The following is a 16,499-nucleotide window of genomic DNA, read 5'->3' on the forward strand; positions in this document are numbered from 1 at the left end:
AGGAGGAAAAGTTGATAATGAAATTCCTTGCACAGAACAGTTGACAAGAAAGAACATGGTAAACAAATTCTTAAATTCAACACCTGGCTTGTGTCAGGAGTTACAGGAACAATGATTCTTGAAATTTTCCTTATACTCTCCCCTATTTGTGGATGCATAATTATCTTAATACTAACTTGACATGGGATCTTCGGACTCCTTTGCATAATAAGATTAAATTTGGTAGGGTTGATATTTTTAAGGTGCACCCTAAGATTAAAAAGGAGCTTTGTCTCGCCGACCTAACTTCTGAAGCATGTAGTTCAACAGGATGAAATCTATGGATGTGTTGTTCCAGAAAATACGACTTTGTTATTCACTTGCATGATTTTAGTATCGATGAGCAATTCATATCTTAGTCCGATATCTGGAGATTATTTGTGAGTGCGTGGTTTGGTTTAAAAGTGAAGGGGATAGAAGGAACTTTTTTTTTTTTTTTTTTTTTTTGTCGGGCGTAATTGTAAGAAATTTATTCATTTCAGGAAGAAGGGTGGGGTAAGGTGGGGATCGTTCAGAGAATGTAATCTGTCATTCTCTTCGGTTCAAATTCAATATAGAGGGAACAGTGGAGGAAAAACACAAAAATATTAACAGCAGAGAATGCGGGTAAATCATCTAAATTGAGAATATATAAAATTTTTATATATTTTGTAAACTTATTAAATATTTTATCTATATACAGGTCAATTCACCTAAAGTGGCCAATTTTACAGAGCTAATGACGAGCACAGCGTAGAAGGAACCAGAAGTCAGTAGGCCATGAATCAAGTAGTGAGTCACGTACAACGCTGTGTGGAAGTTGCTATGGTGAAAAGGTATTAAAAGTCTGTTAAAGTGATACCTTGTTGGGAAGGATATATTTGTGTACTTTCCGATGCATAATTCAGTGCGTCAGTGATTGTGAAAATGTGTGCGGCAAGGGGCAGCAATATCAGCAGGCGTACAGTAGCAAGGGTAAGCTAGTGCCGTAAAAGCACCGGCCCTAAATATCAAGATTAAGTCGTGAGATTGAACAGGAAACGCGCATGTCCAGCCAGGACATCACGCGTTGTGAGAAACATCAGGGCATCAGTTGTGAAGGAGAACCCACCCACCCGAACAACCTTGCTGCCTCAGGATATTACAGAGCAGTGTGTCGTATCATAAAGGACAATTTGGGACTGAAAAAACGTCATAAGGCGATGGGGCATAAGTTATCACCAAGATAAATTCAAGAGATATTCACGAACCCAAGGAAGTTGTATGAACAGTACCTTTCAGGTGACAAATAGCAGTGGGTTGTCACTCTGGGTGAAGCCTGAATCTACCTTGATGACGGCAATAAGCCCAGGGCAACTTTTTATTCACCACATGATGCGAAGGGCCGTGGCGAGTTCATCCGTGAATGTCGCGAGGAGTTTCCGAAAGGCTTCGTAGCAGGTTTCTGCGCCCGTGGGAAGTTGCCAATGCATCGTATGGATTCGAAGGCCGAGGTAAATGCAACCTACTTTCAAACGAACATAATGAAACCCTTATACACAACGCACATCCCACAGTTGTATGGCAGGGACACCCTGAAGGTGTGGATCCACATGGACAGAGCATCCGGTCACAGTGCTCGCAGTTCTGTCGCGTATGGCCACGGAGACTGGTGTGTCTGTTATACCCTTCTCGTCCATACCTGTGAAGTCACCAGATGCGTCACCGATGGATTTCTGCGCCTTTGGCCTTCTGAAACAAGGCCTCGCGCGAAGGCGTCCCACCACCATAGCGGGGCTCTGGAAAGCTTGTCAAGCGGTGTAGTCTACAATCTACAATTCCGCTCGCGCACTCCTTCAGTGGAAATTGCGTTGCAGGCCGATAGTCCAGGCTCGTGGCCACCTGGTGGAGAAAGGGATTGTCGTGAGCAAGTGAGTGCACAAACTTCGGCCATCTTAGGTGAATTGCCGTGTAAACGTTGTTGTTGCATCAATTTTCGCAGAAGTTAAACATGACAACAACTTCCTACTCATTTGTGTATCAAATAATCTACCAGAAAAGTCAGTAAAAACATCCTCCACTGTGCTCATATTCTGGGAAATATTCTTCAGGAAATTTGTTTATATTAACAAACCTTCATAAAATACATTTCAGAATTGCATTCTACGTTACATTTCAGAATTGCATTCTACGTTCAACTTCCACTAAAAAACATACTAACGTTTTCCGAAATGTCTGCAACTCATTTTAGAACATCCGTATCTCTTGCCCTACCCTATATTATTATCGTCACGATTAGTATATAAACAAACTTACTTGTGACAAGTGCCCAGAATAAATCACTTTTTGCCTATATTCCCTACAACGTTAGCTTTTTAACCTCCAGCATATTTATACTATCAGCAGTATTTTGTAAATGTCGGTCCTTGTTGCCTATTAGAACTATTCCAATTTTTACACGCTGCAAGTACACAATACTAACGTTCCATACGTATGTACGAGTCTTTTACGAGTTACTTGTTTACATAGTTTCTGCACATATTCAGGGTTTTCTCCATTTCCCCTTTTTTCCATTCCTGTGACTATTTCCCAATTTTTCCACTACAATTTACTTCGAATATCCAGTCTACGGGGCATAATCATTGACTTTCTCAGCATGAATAGGTGTCCTCATTTAAGGAACATTGGTGCCTGAATGGTAGACCAGTGTCTGCTGGTCTGGAAAGCTAAGTACCCTTGGTATAATAGCTAGTCCAAACACATTGATTTCAATCAGTTCACAGCCGTGGAAGAGGATAGAGAACATCGGTTTGTGATTGATAATCACTGAAAGATTGACGGGAATATAATCTTGGAAGACTCTCTCGTGTCACACTGTTGTGGCAATGGTGAAAGTACGTGGAAATGTTATATTTAGTTCAACAGCGGATATACGGCTTCTCATGTATACGTTAGTTTATACCTCCTTAAGTGCATATTTCCGGAATCAGTAAACTATTTTGAATTTGATTTTTGCTGTTTTAAGAGAGAATAATGTTTATTAACTCTGTCGAGACCACCACATTTATTCTTAAATGACATGACTTTTATTTAATGTTGCATTTTTCCCGTTATACTAGACTTGAACTATTGCTTAAAGAAAAATAAAATTGATCAAAGCAAACACTTAAAAATATGTTATAATATCTGCAATATATCATTGCGGAAACTATAGCAGATTGTTAAGTATTTGCTTTCTTGAATTTTATTTTTATGTAGTAGTTCCAAACCAGATTGAGTAACTGTTGCTATTTTCCACTGTTGAATATAGCAGGCGATTCCTTGTGCCGTTCGTATACAATACATGATAAAACACGACAATTTGCATGAATTTTTGCTTGATTACGCAATGTAAATTGCCGAGTCTATTAAGACAAGCAACAAATTTCACTAATTCATAACAGCCAAAATGCAAAGAAATTAGCAACATATACCTCACAAATCAGAAGAATTTGGCAATAGAAGAAAGCAGCCGAAGACATGTTTTGTGAGAGGGTTCAAGACATCACATTACTATTTCGTTGATGCTTACTGTTAGAATCAGTGATGGCCAAGTAACGGCATGCAAATAAAGAAAATGTATGATTTATTCCTCTTGTTGACTCCATGATTGACAAAAAGAGTGTAACTGGTCATCATCATATACCAGAATCGAGACTTTACTCTTTATTGTGAAAATATGTTCTTTAATTTTTTGGTTACCAAGCCTATTCTGCAGAATAAGGTCATTGGTAATGGGCCGTGAGCTACTTCGTTGTAAGGTACTTCTTTTCATTTTTTTTTTTTTTTTTTTTTTTAAACAAATCATGCATGAGTGGTAACAAACTGTTTTGCAGTGTTACAGTATTGAATGCCATTTCATCATGGAAAGATATACACCGGAACCGCGTCTGCAAATTGTGGTGTTGTATTACGAAAATCAGTGCACTGTGAAGCTAGTTTTTCGTGCACTTAGAGCAGCTTATGGTTGGAATAGTAGATTCACCAAATGACTGTTACCTACACCATAAAAATATTTCGAACCCAATTTACATTATTAGATGGTAAGCGACCGAACAGACCACGTCCAGCACGTAGCGAAGAAAATATTATGGCAGTAGCTGAGAATATGCACCATGACTGAACGATCGATTCCACGCCTTTCTTAACAGCTTAGTTTGTCGTATGCAACAACTTAGCGTAGTTTGCGAGCAGATCTTGGTTTAAAAGCGTACAAAATTGAACTCGAGCAAGAATTGAAGCCGCCAGACCTCCGATTGCGTCGAGTTTTCAGTGGTGAGGCCCATTTCTGGCTCAGTGGATACGTTAATATGCAAAATTGCCGTATTTGGGCTGATGAACCCGAAGAGTATCTACAGCTACCGTTACAACCAGAGAAATGCACGGTTTGGTGTGGTTTCTGGGCTGGCGGAATCATTGATCCATATTTCTTCAAGAATGAAGATGGCCGGAAATTATCCGTCAATGGCGCCCATTTCTTCAAGAATGAAGATGGCTGGAACGTATCCGTCAATGATGCCCGCTATCGTGCCAAGATAACGGACCATTTTGCTATCTGAAATTCAAACCCGTGAAGTCTGATATCTAAATTCAACAAGACTACTTGCTACACAGCGCGTGAAACAATGGACTTATTGAGCAGCTGATTACACGATTTTGACCGGTGAATTGGCCGCCTAGATCGTGTGATATCACACCTCTGGATTATTTTCTTTGGAGTTACGTGAAGTCGCAGATATATGCGGAGAAGCCAGCTTCGATTGAAGCTTTGGAACCAAACATTACTCGCGTTATTGGCCAGATTCCGGTCTTTGTGCTTGAACTAGTGGTTGAAAATTGGACCTTTAGAGTGGACCACTTCAAGCGTAGCTGTGGCCATCGTTGGAATGAAATAACCTTCAAAAAATAAATGGTATCGATTGTTCTTTCGGTTCATAATAAAGTTTTTACCATTACATCCAGTTGTATTTTTTTTCTTTCAAAATATTTTCCTGAACCTCTCACGATGAATCACTTTATTTTCAAATATTCGTACCTCAGACCCTAGTTAGTCTAGACTCATGAAACAAGATACAGAATAGAACAAAGACTTACGAAGTATATGACTTAGGCACATTCAACGAACCGTCACCTTAGGGGTGGGGAGTTGATGTATTGGTAGAATTTTTTATAGGTGTACGCTCGACAGTTTTCAAAAATATAGCGTCTACTCACCCTGATACCCTGCATTACATCCCTGGGTAGGGGTGAGGACAATGGAAAATGGCCCTGAAGTATGGTTCTTATTTTGTCCTGCTCACAGTTCATTGTAAATTGGCTATCACTGGTATAAATAATTAAACAGAAAACTCAGAGGCTGGAAAAAGCAAAAGTTAAGTGTTCCAAATGTAATTATAACAGCGCAATAAATTATACTAATTTTAAATATAACATCCTGTCATTTTAAGAAAAGAAATACAGTTATTTTAAGATTGTCAGTATATCTTGACCGGCGTTCCGTTCGTGTTTCCTGGAAATTGGAAATACTGTAAGTGATTAATTATAAGGATCCATGTTGTTGTAAGGATATGTATAGGTAGTTTGTTAATAGTAACAGGGCCATTGGCACGTTAGTATCTTCAAACTTAAGGTTTTAATCGAAACTGTAAACTACTATCATGTATCTGATGTAATTTGCATCACTCAAACAGTTTGCGGTTTTCACAGGCTTGAAAATCAGTTCCCTGTTGCATTATTTCAATTCAAATTCCATATTTCACCTTTAGAGACCATCCTTGTATGCTTTTCGTTAGCGTTGTGTGTGGTCGAGGTAGTTCTTTATTTGACTTAGATCAGGGTTCTCAACCTCTTCCACTGGCTTACCACCAAAGCATATTACTTTTTTAAATACCACCGTAAGTTGTACGTACCACAAGTTTAGAAACTCTGACCTAGTTTATTTTCGATCGTCTGGGATCTTTTGATTCATATATATTTCAACAGTGATCATCTTCTTCTGTTTGCGAAAATCTGGTTGACATTTTTCGTCTTAGCATTTTCTCATTATTGGGAAGGATAGAATGCTTACATGCAAAGGAAGTATTGAATGTACTTCCTGCTTGAAAAAGCAAATTAATGGAAAGGTACGCAAATCTTGAATCCCGTCTGATGGCGTTGTCTTTTAGATCCAAATTTTGTGTCTTTTTCATCAGAAAGAAAAAGAAATGAAAAAGAAAAATCCCTAATGCAAAAAAATTAACTCAAAATCGTTTATTGACAACTTCATTCAAATATGTATTCTTTTGTCTAAATATACCTAATTTTCTTTGTCTTCTCAACTATTTACTTAAGATTCTATCACGTAAAGATTTAGTTTTAACAAAGAAGTAAACGTAAGAAACTTGCAAGTTGTATCCAGTTGTTCAGCTAGTATTACGTGTCAGAACTTGCTTTCATATCATCAAAAAGTAAACAGTGCTTTTGTAATTCTGTCACTTCAAGGTAGCTTAAAAAAAAAAAAAAACTAACTGCAACTAACCTGCGTACTTATTGATGACCCTGATGAAGCAGAACCTCGACCTGAAGTATCCCATGGACTCCTTGGGCAATTTTCGTCTACTACATAGGGGTAAGAGGTGTCAGCGTACCATAGTGTTGGTCGGGGAATGTGCCAGTCCTGTTCTGATTCACAAACCTGTAAACAAAAGGAATGAATAACAGTATTAAAATACATTACAATTGATAATGAATAATTAATATATTCAAGATGCAGTCGGAAGATGATCTAACAAAGGCGGGCAAGTACAGTTGATTTGTATATTTTCAGACATGCAAGATATATCAAAATACACGGTCAAACTTCGGAGACGCATTTCTTAAAGGAAGACAAGAAAAAATCTCCCAATACATATCTGCAAACGTGTGGTTTCAGACCTAGACCTCAATGAAAGTAATATGTGAACGTGTCTTCAATACTCATAGCATAGACAGTCTTTATTAACATTCCGTGTACAAAGTGAAGATGAATTCCATATCTACAATTTAACGGAAAATGTTCTAGCAAAATAATAAGCAAGAGAGTCATTAAGTACGTAAGTTAGAAAAGCATTTTCATAGATTTAGAACTATAGAGGCTACCAAGAAAATTCTGTCGCTTTTTCACCCACCACCTTCAAGCATTGATACGTCACCTAAGACGTATCTGGAAGATCAAAATAGTCCCCATCAGCATTGACGATGTTCTGGCAGCGTTCTGAAAGGTCATGGATTCCATTGCGGTAGAAGTTAGTGGGCCGTGAAGCGAAGAAGTGCATTTTGCATTTTGCATCAAGTGCATTTTGCACCTCTCCTAAGGATTTGAACTGGTGTCCTCTAAGGTGATTGTCCAAGGAATGGAACATGTGATAATCGGACGGTGCAATGTCTGGGGAGTATGGCGGATGCATCCCAAGGCGGAGAATGGTGTCTTGGTTAACCTTGCCACATGGTGTTTAGCGTTGTCCTATAACAGGAGGACCCCTTTGCGATTCAGAAGTGCTGGCTCCAGAGTTTTGAGTTTTTCGCGAACATGACTCAACTGCTGACAGTACATAGTTGCATTGATACTCGGACCAGCTGGTAGCAGTTCCCGATGCACGATGCTGCGAGCAGTCCACACAGGAGGACCTTCTTTTGGTGCAGTACTGGTTTCGGCTGTTTTGGAAGCGGTTCATGGGATGCTAACCAATGATAACGGCGCCGTGGAGCTCCGTTCAGAACCCTACTTCTCATCGCATGTCAACCCCCTGTCCAGAAATGACTCCTTCCTCAGACTGGACAGCAAAGAAACACAGGTGTCTGCTTGTGTTGCCTTCTGGCCAGGGGTCAAATCATGTGGGACCCATCAATCCAACTTGTAGTGCTTCCCAAGGTGATGTAGATGCTGCCGAATGGTTTCTCAACTCACACTGAATTGTAGTCCCAGTTCCTCACATGTCTGGCCACTGTTCGCCTCAATTGCTGCCTGAAGATCTTCATTTTAGACATAAGATCTTCATTTTGGACGTGTGTTGGTCTTCTGGCACGTGGTGCGTCTTCAAGTGTTTCGTGACTGTCCTTAAACTTGTTAAACCATACCTGCAGTGGCGTTTGACCCCAGTTTGAACTCGTACAGCATTCATGCCTATATGACGCTCTGTGGAGGTCCCATGTTTTCTCTGCCCTTACGCAAGTTCACGGTGTAACTGAACTCCTACAATCAGGTTGTATGTTTGATATTTCCACACCAACAACTGACCTTCACGTTATCTTCATTCTCATTCAACTCACAATATGATGATCAATTGAACACAGACCTCCACAAAAAGCGACAGAACTTTCTTGGTTACCTTTATAGCTGAAATGTGAAGAATTAGTTTGTAAAACAAGCTCAAATAATTTGTTTTCCAGTACACTCAATTAAGCTCAAAATATGAGTGACACCATTAAGTCGAATCATACTGATATTCTGCCACATCTTGCGTAGTTGTCACGATCAACCCTAACATGGAGGAACCTCATCCGGATTATAGGCTCCGCCATTGATATTGGTAGAGGCAAATGTAGCCAATTTTTAAAATTTCTTTTAACAAAGTATTCCATTAAGAAATATAGAGGGGATTGTATGTGGGGATGTTAAAAAGCCATTCCATCGGATTATCACCAAGGAAGATATTCATGATAACGTTTTTACTATTTGGTTCACGATGAACTGTGTCTGATGAAGCCAAAAGGTATAGATCGTTGATGAACTGTTTTACATGAATTTAGTAAAACGTTGTAGTTGGCTCAGAGATTGTTTTAATTCTACTTTAACTTTTTGCATCAGCATGGAAATCGAGAAATGTATCATCTTGTAATTTGCAATGTCGTCTTACACCTGCTTCATTAATCATGTAAAGGACGTGTCCAGGCAAATATTTGTATGACAGTTAACACAAGGGAAAAAATTGCCTGAATATAGACGGAAACACTAAATTTTACATTCTCATGTTCAACAATGCAATTGAATTCCCAGTTCACCAGTTTCTAACAATCGACCACAGCTTGTTCGTACAGTATGTACTGTCATCTTATTGAATTGAATTCACTGAAGACAACTTGTCCTAAACGTTTCGTCGCCTTTTCTTCTGTCGAGTCGATACTTCATAGTCCTTGTAATTGCAAGACTAACGATGACACAAACATACAATATTTTGGAGTTTAACGTGCCACGATTTTCCACCGAAGCTAAGAGAGACGGTGATGATGAATGAAATGGAGTGAAGAAAGTGAGAGAAAACGGGAGAACCCGGAGAAAACCCACGCACACACTGTTTGTCCATCACAAAGTGCATTTAGCGCTAGCTGGGATCGAACCAGTGATCCCATGCATCAGAGGTAAGCACTCTATCGCTGTAACGCATCTCCGTTTGTTTAATTTGTGTACTTCACATTCTAAATAATGAGACGTGGGAGTCGAAAGGAACGTTTGTGGACTCTTCGTGTGAATTTTGCTATGTGAACTTCGTAAATAAGTAATTTGATTAGTCTGTTTGCTGTCTGGCAACCCTGACCACGAGGAACAATATAAGCTAATTTAAATTAGTTGGCTGATCAGTACATTGTCACGTCTTAGTTCTGAGTATGCAGAATAATAATGGCGTATCACGCATGAAGATGATTGTCTCTTGAGCAAGGTCAGTTCAATGAAAGGGAAAGCGTGTATGTTCTTGATGCATCGTGGGAGTATTCCACTAACCTTAGTCCAGAATTATTGTTCATTACACAAATAGCACCACGATTTGATAGAAACCTTGAAAACAGCGTGTCTCAGAATCACCATTAAGCAAGGCCTTTGACGGCTTTTTAAGTAGTCGAGTGCTAACTAGATTACGAAACAAAAGGCTTGTAGACATTTCCGCACGTACAAAAGGAGGTACTCAATTGCGTACATTTTTATAACTGGATATCAACTGTGTCAAGTACGAGGGAAAAGAATTTTCAACGATTTAGCAAAGAAAAGAATTCTAAATTTCGTGTCCACGTGTTATAAGGTAATAATACTTAAAAAAGAAAAAAAAAATGTCTATATTCTCAAAAACCAATTGCAAAGGAAGTTTTTGCACCTGTAACAATAAGTCATCTTAACGAAACTTATAATATAAAGTATTTTTTTTTCTATTGACTATGCTTGAAGTATAGATTCCCTTTTAAAATAAAATGAAATGAAATCTTTTAGTTTTACGTCCCACGTTTATGCTGGTTAGGCTAAAGGAGACCGATGATGAAAATGATTGAAATGATGGAATGAAGAAAGTGGGAGGAAACGGGGGAACCGATACATATTGTGTTTGTCCACCACAAAACCCACTTGGCGCGAGCTGGAATCGAACCAAGGTCCCATGCAACCCAGAGGTGAACGCTCTGGATCAACTGCCTGAAAAATATGCTTCAAACTAGTACTCCGGTTTTTATCCTAAACTAGTATCAACTCGAATCGGAGCTAAGACCACACACAGAGGAAGTACATGTGCTAGCAATTAGTCACAAAATAGCACTTGAAGATTTTGTTGTACGGTTTCTCGTAAGGTTGGCTGGATTGCCACAGCAAGGTACATCGAAAACAAGTAGCGGTGTCACAATGTAGCCTACACGTAAAGAAGGTGATTAATGAAAAACGCGATTAGGAAACCCACACACATGATGATGTTTAGCACAAGTTCACATGGCCGTGACTTTACCCTACACATCAGAAATGAGCGCTCTGCGATTGAACTATCATCATTTAATGGGTGGTGTATTCGTCGTGACGCAACATCGAATGCTTACTCGTGGGTATGTGTTAGTGACTTCCTCTCCTTCGATAGATAAGAACTTGGTTCGATTTCTGTTGCTATACACATTATTTCAGTTTCCACGTTGAGCTGTATCTGTGTATAATATGACTTCGGTGCCGAAAAAGGAAGCTAAACTTAAAGAAACCGTCAGAAGCAAATACAATTGCTTATTTGCGTAGAAACTAATCTGCAGGTTTCAAGTTTAGTGACTTTTTTTTTCAATATTTGTCGAAGTATGTTTCTTGTTATTGAACTAAATAACAATAAATTAAGAAGTACGCTTTTTCAACATCACTGTCAAGTGTTATTTTGGCTACGATGAAAGCGTGATCATTTGTCCATGACATATTCACCTGCTGTTATTTATGTAGATGCAGTTCAACAATGGAACAAAGAACTATAGAATATTATTAATTAAAAAATATTTTTTCCATTATTATTTCGTCTGTGAAGTGCAAGGACAGTTCTATAATGCATAATATAAAACGAGGCAAAAAATTTAAAAAGGGAAAGGCTTAAGTGAAAAATTTATATAACAAATAGTGTTGGCCAAGGTTACAAGATAGTCAAAACATAAGCCGCCATTGATAATTAGGAAGTTATGTCATACTTTTATATAGGGCTATATCTGTATTTTCCAATAGCTACTTCCTGTTCCTCCTGACTTTGGAACTGCAGTATACAAAAGTATTTTTATCCCTCCGCTATTCAAAATTCTGATTGGCTAGTGATCCTCGACTCGCACGATTACAAAGGGAGGGATATATTATACCGTGCTTTTAGAGAACTGAATTGGGAGAGAATACAACGGAAAAGCTGAAGTGTATCAATTAAACAACAGGATTCTTTCATTTAAAAAAAAAAAAAAAAAGAAATCTCGAGTAACAAGTGATTGTAGATATCAATATGTGTAGATTGGAGATATCAATCCCTCGTTCTCTTCCCTTCTAAGGGAAACATAAAAAAAAAAAAAAAAACCTGAAACACGTCTTTAACTGTTTTAAATGAAAAATCTAAAACACCAAATGCCATGTCTCTAACCTTAACGTATTTTGAGATAATGGCTATCCAATTATAACATCGTAATCCCACCTATTTTCCTTCCCTTCTAGGGCAAATATATATATATATATAAATGTGAAACACGTGTCATTTTAAATAAGAAGTCCAAATACCGAATTCATGTCTCTAGCATTAAGAGATTCCGAGCTTTTGACATGTTAGAATAATTGTAATTCTCATCTCTTTTTTCCTTCTCACTTCCTTTCCTTCCATGTCAATTAACATTAAAAAAAACAAACAAAAAAAAAAACCGCTGAATCAAGTGTGTAGTTGTTTCAAAGTAGTAGTCCATATACCAAATTTCATGTCTCTAACTTTCAGAAAAAAAAAAAGAGATAGATCCTTCGTGGCTGTGGAGATAGCGTACACGTCTTTGACGTGGGAGACCCAGGTTTGATTTTCAGCAGGAGTTCACGTTCGAATTCCACGTTAAGCTGTAGGTCCACGCCTCATATAGCCTCGCTGCTGGACGGGACGCTGAACTCAAATCCATTCTAATCACAATCCAATCTAACCTTCAGAGATTCCGAGATATGGGATTTTAAGAAAATTGCCACCTATCCGAAGTACTTTAGTTTCTGACACTATGGTCATGATATGACGGATTTCGAATGAATACAAACAATACAAATGACTGAAAATTTTACTTTTTTTTTTTTCAATAAATGTAGAGATCATAATGCCGTTTACAGCAATTTGATATCTCAAACAGTTCTGGAGATATATTAAAAACTTAGTTTGCAACACTGCTATTATGTCATTTTGGGCATACAAGCAAAATAAACCGAAAATTATTTTTAAAAAGTTCCCATAAATACTGTATTTTAAGCAATATATTCAATTCTACAATTTTTTCATATCTCCCGAATGGTTAGAGATTAAATTGCTGTAAACAGCGTTATGATTTTTATGTATGTTAAAAACCGCATTAGTAATTGAATGTGATACTTATCTGGACATCTTTTCGAAGTGAAGTCCTTTGAGAAAAGTCAGATTTTCAATTCTTTGTAACTTTGTTTTTATTTGTTCGAAATAAAATTACTGTTGTAAAACCCTCCAAATTCTAGTTGTTTTTCAAAGTTTGTGATGAGTTTCCTCGTTGCTCAGTGGTTAGTGCACTTGCCTTTGGCGTGGGAGACGAGGTTGGATTCCCGGCGGGAGCTCATGTGGTTTTCATTCCACGTAATCTGTAGGTTCACGTCTCATATAGCCTCGCCTCTGAAAGACGCTAAACTCAACATCATTAAAAGTTTTGTGATACTGTAGCGTCCTTAGTTTGCAACACTACATGACAAGTGTGGTATAATAAGTTTGTATTTTAGATGTAGATTTGAAATATGTAATAACGTAATTTGATTTTTTTTAAATACAACGTGAAGTCGGATTGACAATACTGTAAACCTTGTGGGTATGCCAAAAGCGGCTTCAGGCCGATATTTGTATGGTACAAAATGTCAGCGTTTTTTGTCTATTTGTTTAAAAGTTACAAGGTTTTATCAAGATAAATGACCCACCCTATATATATAAAATACAGGGTGGCCCATTTTAATCTTTCCACGGAAATATTTCGAAAACGGTCGAACATAAATGAACTGAACAGAAATTAAAATAGGAAATACCATTGGGCACATCGAATGGTATTGTCGCAGTGCCCCTCAGGGTCGCCTTTCATGGGACCCAGGGCCCAATTTAGAAATTTTAAACGGAAATACGGATTAAGTGATACCTCGTTTGATAGATCTTCAAACACTAATCAGCATTGTGGCAAAAGATTTTCCATATGGGTCACTTTTCAAAATGACCGCCAAGATATGGTGCCTGTATCAGATAAAACGTTCAGAACCACTAATATGAAAACGGTTGGAGATAACTGAATAGAACAAAAATTCGAGTAGGAAATCACAGAGGGTATTTATCAAACCACAGTTCGAGAATAATGCAACAGAGGAAAAGATTATTAAAGTATGTGACATAATGCAAGAGAGAAAATATAATTCTTAGAAAATAATGTTTCCGCCCTCCCTCCGTAAGTGGCTGAAGCGGGAATGAATGGTAAAATCTTAAATGAGAACCTCACTTTTACTTGGAATAGGTATGGTTTGCCTGAAACATTTGTGTGTACAAACGACTGGTACCGTAATGAATAAAAATAAGATTAAATTCGCTTTCAAGGGTAACGTCCATTTGTATTGCAAAGTGTGATTGGATGGAAAGAAAGGAGCAACTGAAATGCTAAGCAAAGATTTTAATAATATATTTTTTTGGAACTTGCAATTATTTTGCCCGACCCCTTCGCCCCTGATAATTTAATGCAATGCGTGCCAGATGTTTGGGAACATCTACATCAGTGAGTACCGTTTCGTTACTAAGGATCACAACTGAAAGTTATTCGGAATGTAACTGTGGAGAACATCTCAGTGAACCTCATATTCTATCACATGCAGGAAGACATAGAAGGAAAAGAATCAAACGAATATCGTGCAGACGACTGTTGAATAAAACCAACGTTTGTACACAGTTCTAAAATTGCATTGTTCGACAATTTTGTGTAGCATTTCAATTGATTCATTTTTGCATCAAATCAATGCCTGAAATCAAAATGAAAGGTACCATGTAACAAGAATTTTACCTACTTTTTCCCATTACAGAAACATCTGTCTCTTATAAAAACACATTTCAGATAATTTGTTGCGTAAATTCAATTTGCAAAAACTAAGGTTCTCATTTGCAATTTCACCGTCCCATCCCGGTTCATCCACTTACGGAGGGAGGTTGGAGCGATAATTTTCTAGGAATTAGATTTCCACCTTTGCATTATGGCACTTTCACTCTTAATAATCTTTTCCTCTGTTGCAACATTCTCTGTGGCTTCCTATTCGAATTTTTGTTCTGTTCATTTATTTTTAACTGTTTCAATTGTATGAGCACTGGATGTTTTATCTGATACAAGTACCATATCTTGGCAGCTATTTTGAATACGGTGACCGATATGAAAAATCTTGCCACAACGCTTTTTAGATTTTAAAGATCTATCAAACGAGGTTATCACTCATCCCATGTTTCCATTTAAAGTTTTAAAGTTGGGCCGTGGGCCTGCATGAAGTATGGCCCTGGGGGCACCGTGACAATATCATTCGATGTGCCCCATGGCATTTCGTACTTGAGTATTTGTTTGGTTCATTTATGTTCGGCCGTTTTCGAGATATTTCCGTGGAAAGATTAAAATGGACCATCCTATATATATATATATATATATATATATATATATATATATATATATATATATATATATAATATTTAGTCTATTGATCAACTATTTCATGTAAGTACGTATATGAGCAAATCAGTATGTTTGTTACATGCGGTTTTGTTGATGGCCGTGTGGAACAGATAATAGTTAATACCTTATGTAACTGTATCGGAAAATTCAGAGATCTTTCCGTAGCAATTAGTAGAAAAGTCTTGATAAAGATGTAAGTTCTTCATCGTTGATGCGATGTGGTGATTGACTTGCGGCGGATATGTTAAAACGTTGTAATATTAAAAGATAATAAAAATGGAAAGTGTTTTTTGAAAGATTTTAACAGAGATTTAATCAATTAACAAGAAGAGTTCGGTGTGAAAATCACTTCCTTCCTTTATATAAGGAAGTTACTAATTTTTCTTTTAAAATAATGTTTACATTTCCGTCATGAAAGTTAAGAAAATTTCACAGGCTTGTGCGTATAGTGGCTACGTTAAATAAATTAATGTATTGCCAAGAACAAATTAAACTGCTAATTGTAAGAAAGAGAGTGGACATTACACTTATATTGTACAATTGCCCTTCTTTTTTCCGTCTTCTATGCAAGTTTTTCAGAGTCAGGGTTTGCAGATACAATGAAAAACATAGAGACTCATTTTTTAAATTTCACTTTAGTTTTCAGTAACATGAAGGTGATTTTTGCATTTTAATTGTCACAAAAAGAGACAGTGGGAGAATTAATATGGTGCAATATTTGTTAGAGGACAGTTTGGAGTGGCTTTACCCATGATGTGTTGGACGATCGCCTTCCTTAAAAGGTCGATATTTTCTCCTTTTAATCCGGTCCGCAATAGAACTAGATAATGCTTCGCTTTGTTCGAAGTAACCAGATTGAGGTTTTGTTTCACATTTGTTCGAAGTGTCCAGATTGAATAACCAGACTCCTTCAGGGAAAGGGAATGGAGGATGCACATTAGCACAATGGGCTAAAGCCCATCTAGGGTTGGAGGGAACTCCTGTAACGAGTAGGTGTCGACCGTCATCTCCAAGTATTAGCACCGGAACATTGAAGAGAGCTTACGTTCTTCCTTCAGTGCCAGGAGCTGCCCCGATAGCCGCAAAGTACCGAAACCCACGGCACAACTACAACTCAGCTGAGTCCAGTCCATGATCTGGAAACTCTGGAAACCAAATGGGAGTTTAAAATTCCAGCCCTGCCCATTGTAACAGGAGTGTTTTTTACAATGATATGTATTAGTTATAGAAGTAGGAATTTTAGGTGTTACACTTTTTCTATTAAAATGTAAAAATTACCTCGCAGAGAAAACATCAAACACTCTTAA

The 16,499-nt window shown here is 37.8% G+C and overlaps 2 protein-coding genes across 3 annotated transcripts in view; one reads left to right on the forward strand and one right to left on the reverse strand.

Moving 5' to 3' along the window:
- Positions 1-16,499, forward strand: part of nudC (nuclear distribution C, dynein complex regulator) — a 171,969-nt gene that overhangs the window by 64,360 nt on the left and 91,110 nt on the right. The gene's annotated exons all lie outside the window — the stretch shown is intronic.
- LOC145686507 (uncharacterized) overlaps positions 1-16,499 on the reverse strand; it is an 84,091-nt gene that overhangs the window by 15,480 nt on the left and 52,112 nt on the right. The window contains exons 2-3 of one of the 2 annotated variants that reach the window (XM_081759891.1): positions 6,554-6,709; positions 5,251-5,392 (exon numbers count right to left, since the gene is read on the reverse strand). In XM_081759891.1, coding sequence (XP_081616017.1) covers positions 5,251-5,343 — 93 coding nt within the window. In that variant the 5' untranslated portion in view covers positions 5,344-5,392; positions 6,554-6,709. The remainder of the gene's footprint in view (positions 1-5,250; positions 5,393-6,553; positions 6,710-16,499) is intronic. The other variant, XM_081759890.1, reaches the window with a different exon arrangement.

This window comes from Thermobia domestica, chromosome 5, assembly GCF_964235325.1.
Source record: "Thermobia domestica chromosome 5, izTheDome1.hap1.1, whole genome shotgun sequence".
Taxonomy (NCBI): domain Eukaryota; kingdom Metazoa; phylum Arthropoda; class Insecta; order Zygentoma; family Lepismatidae; genus Thermobia; species Thermobia domestica.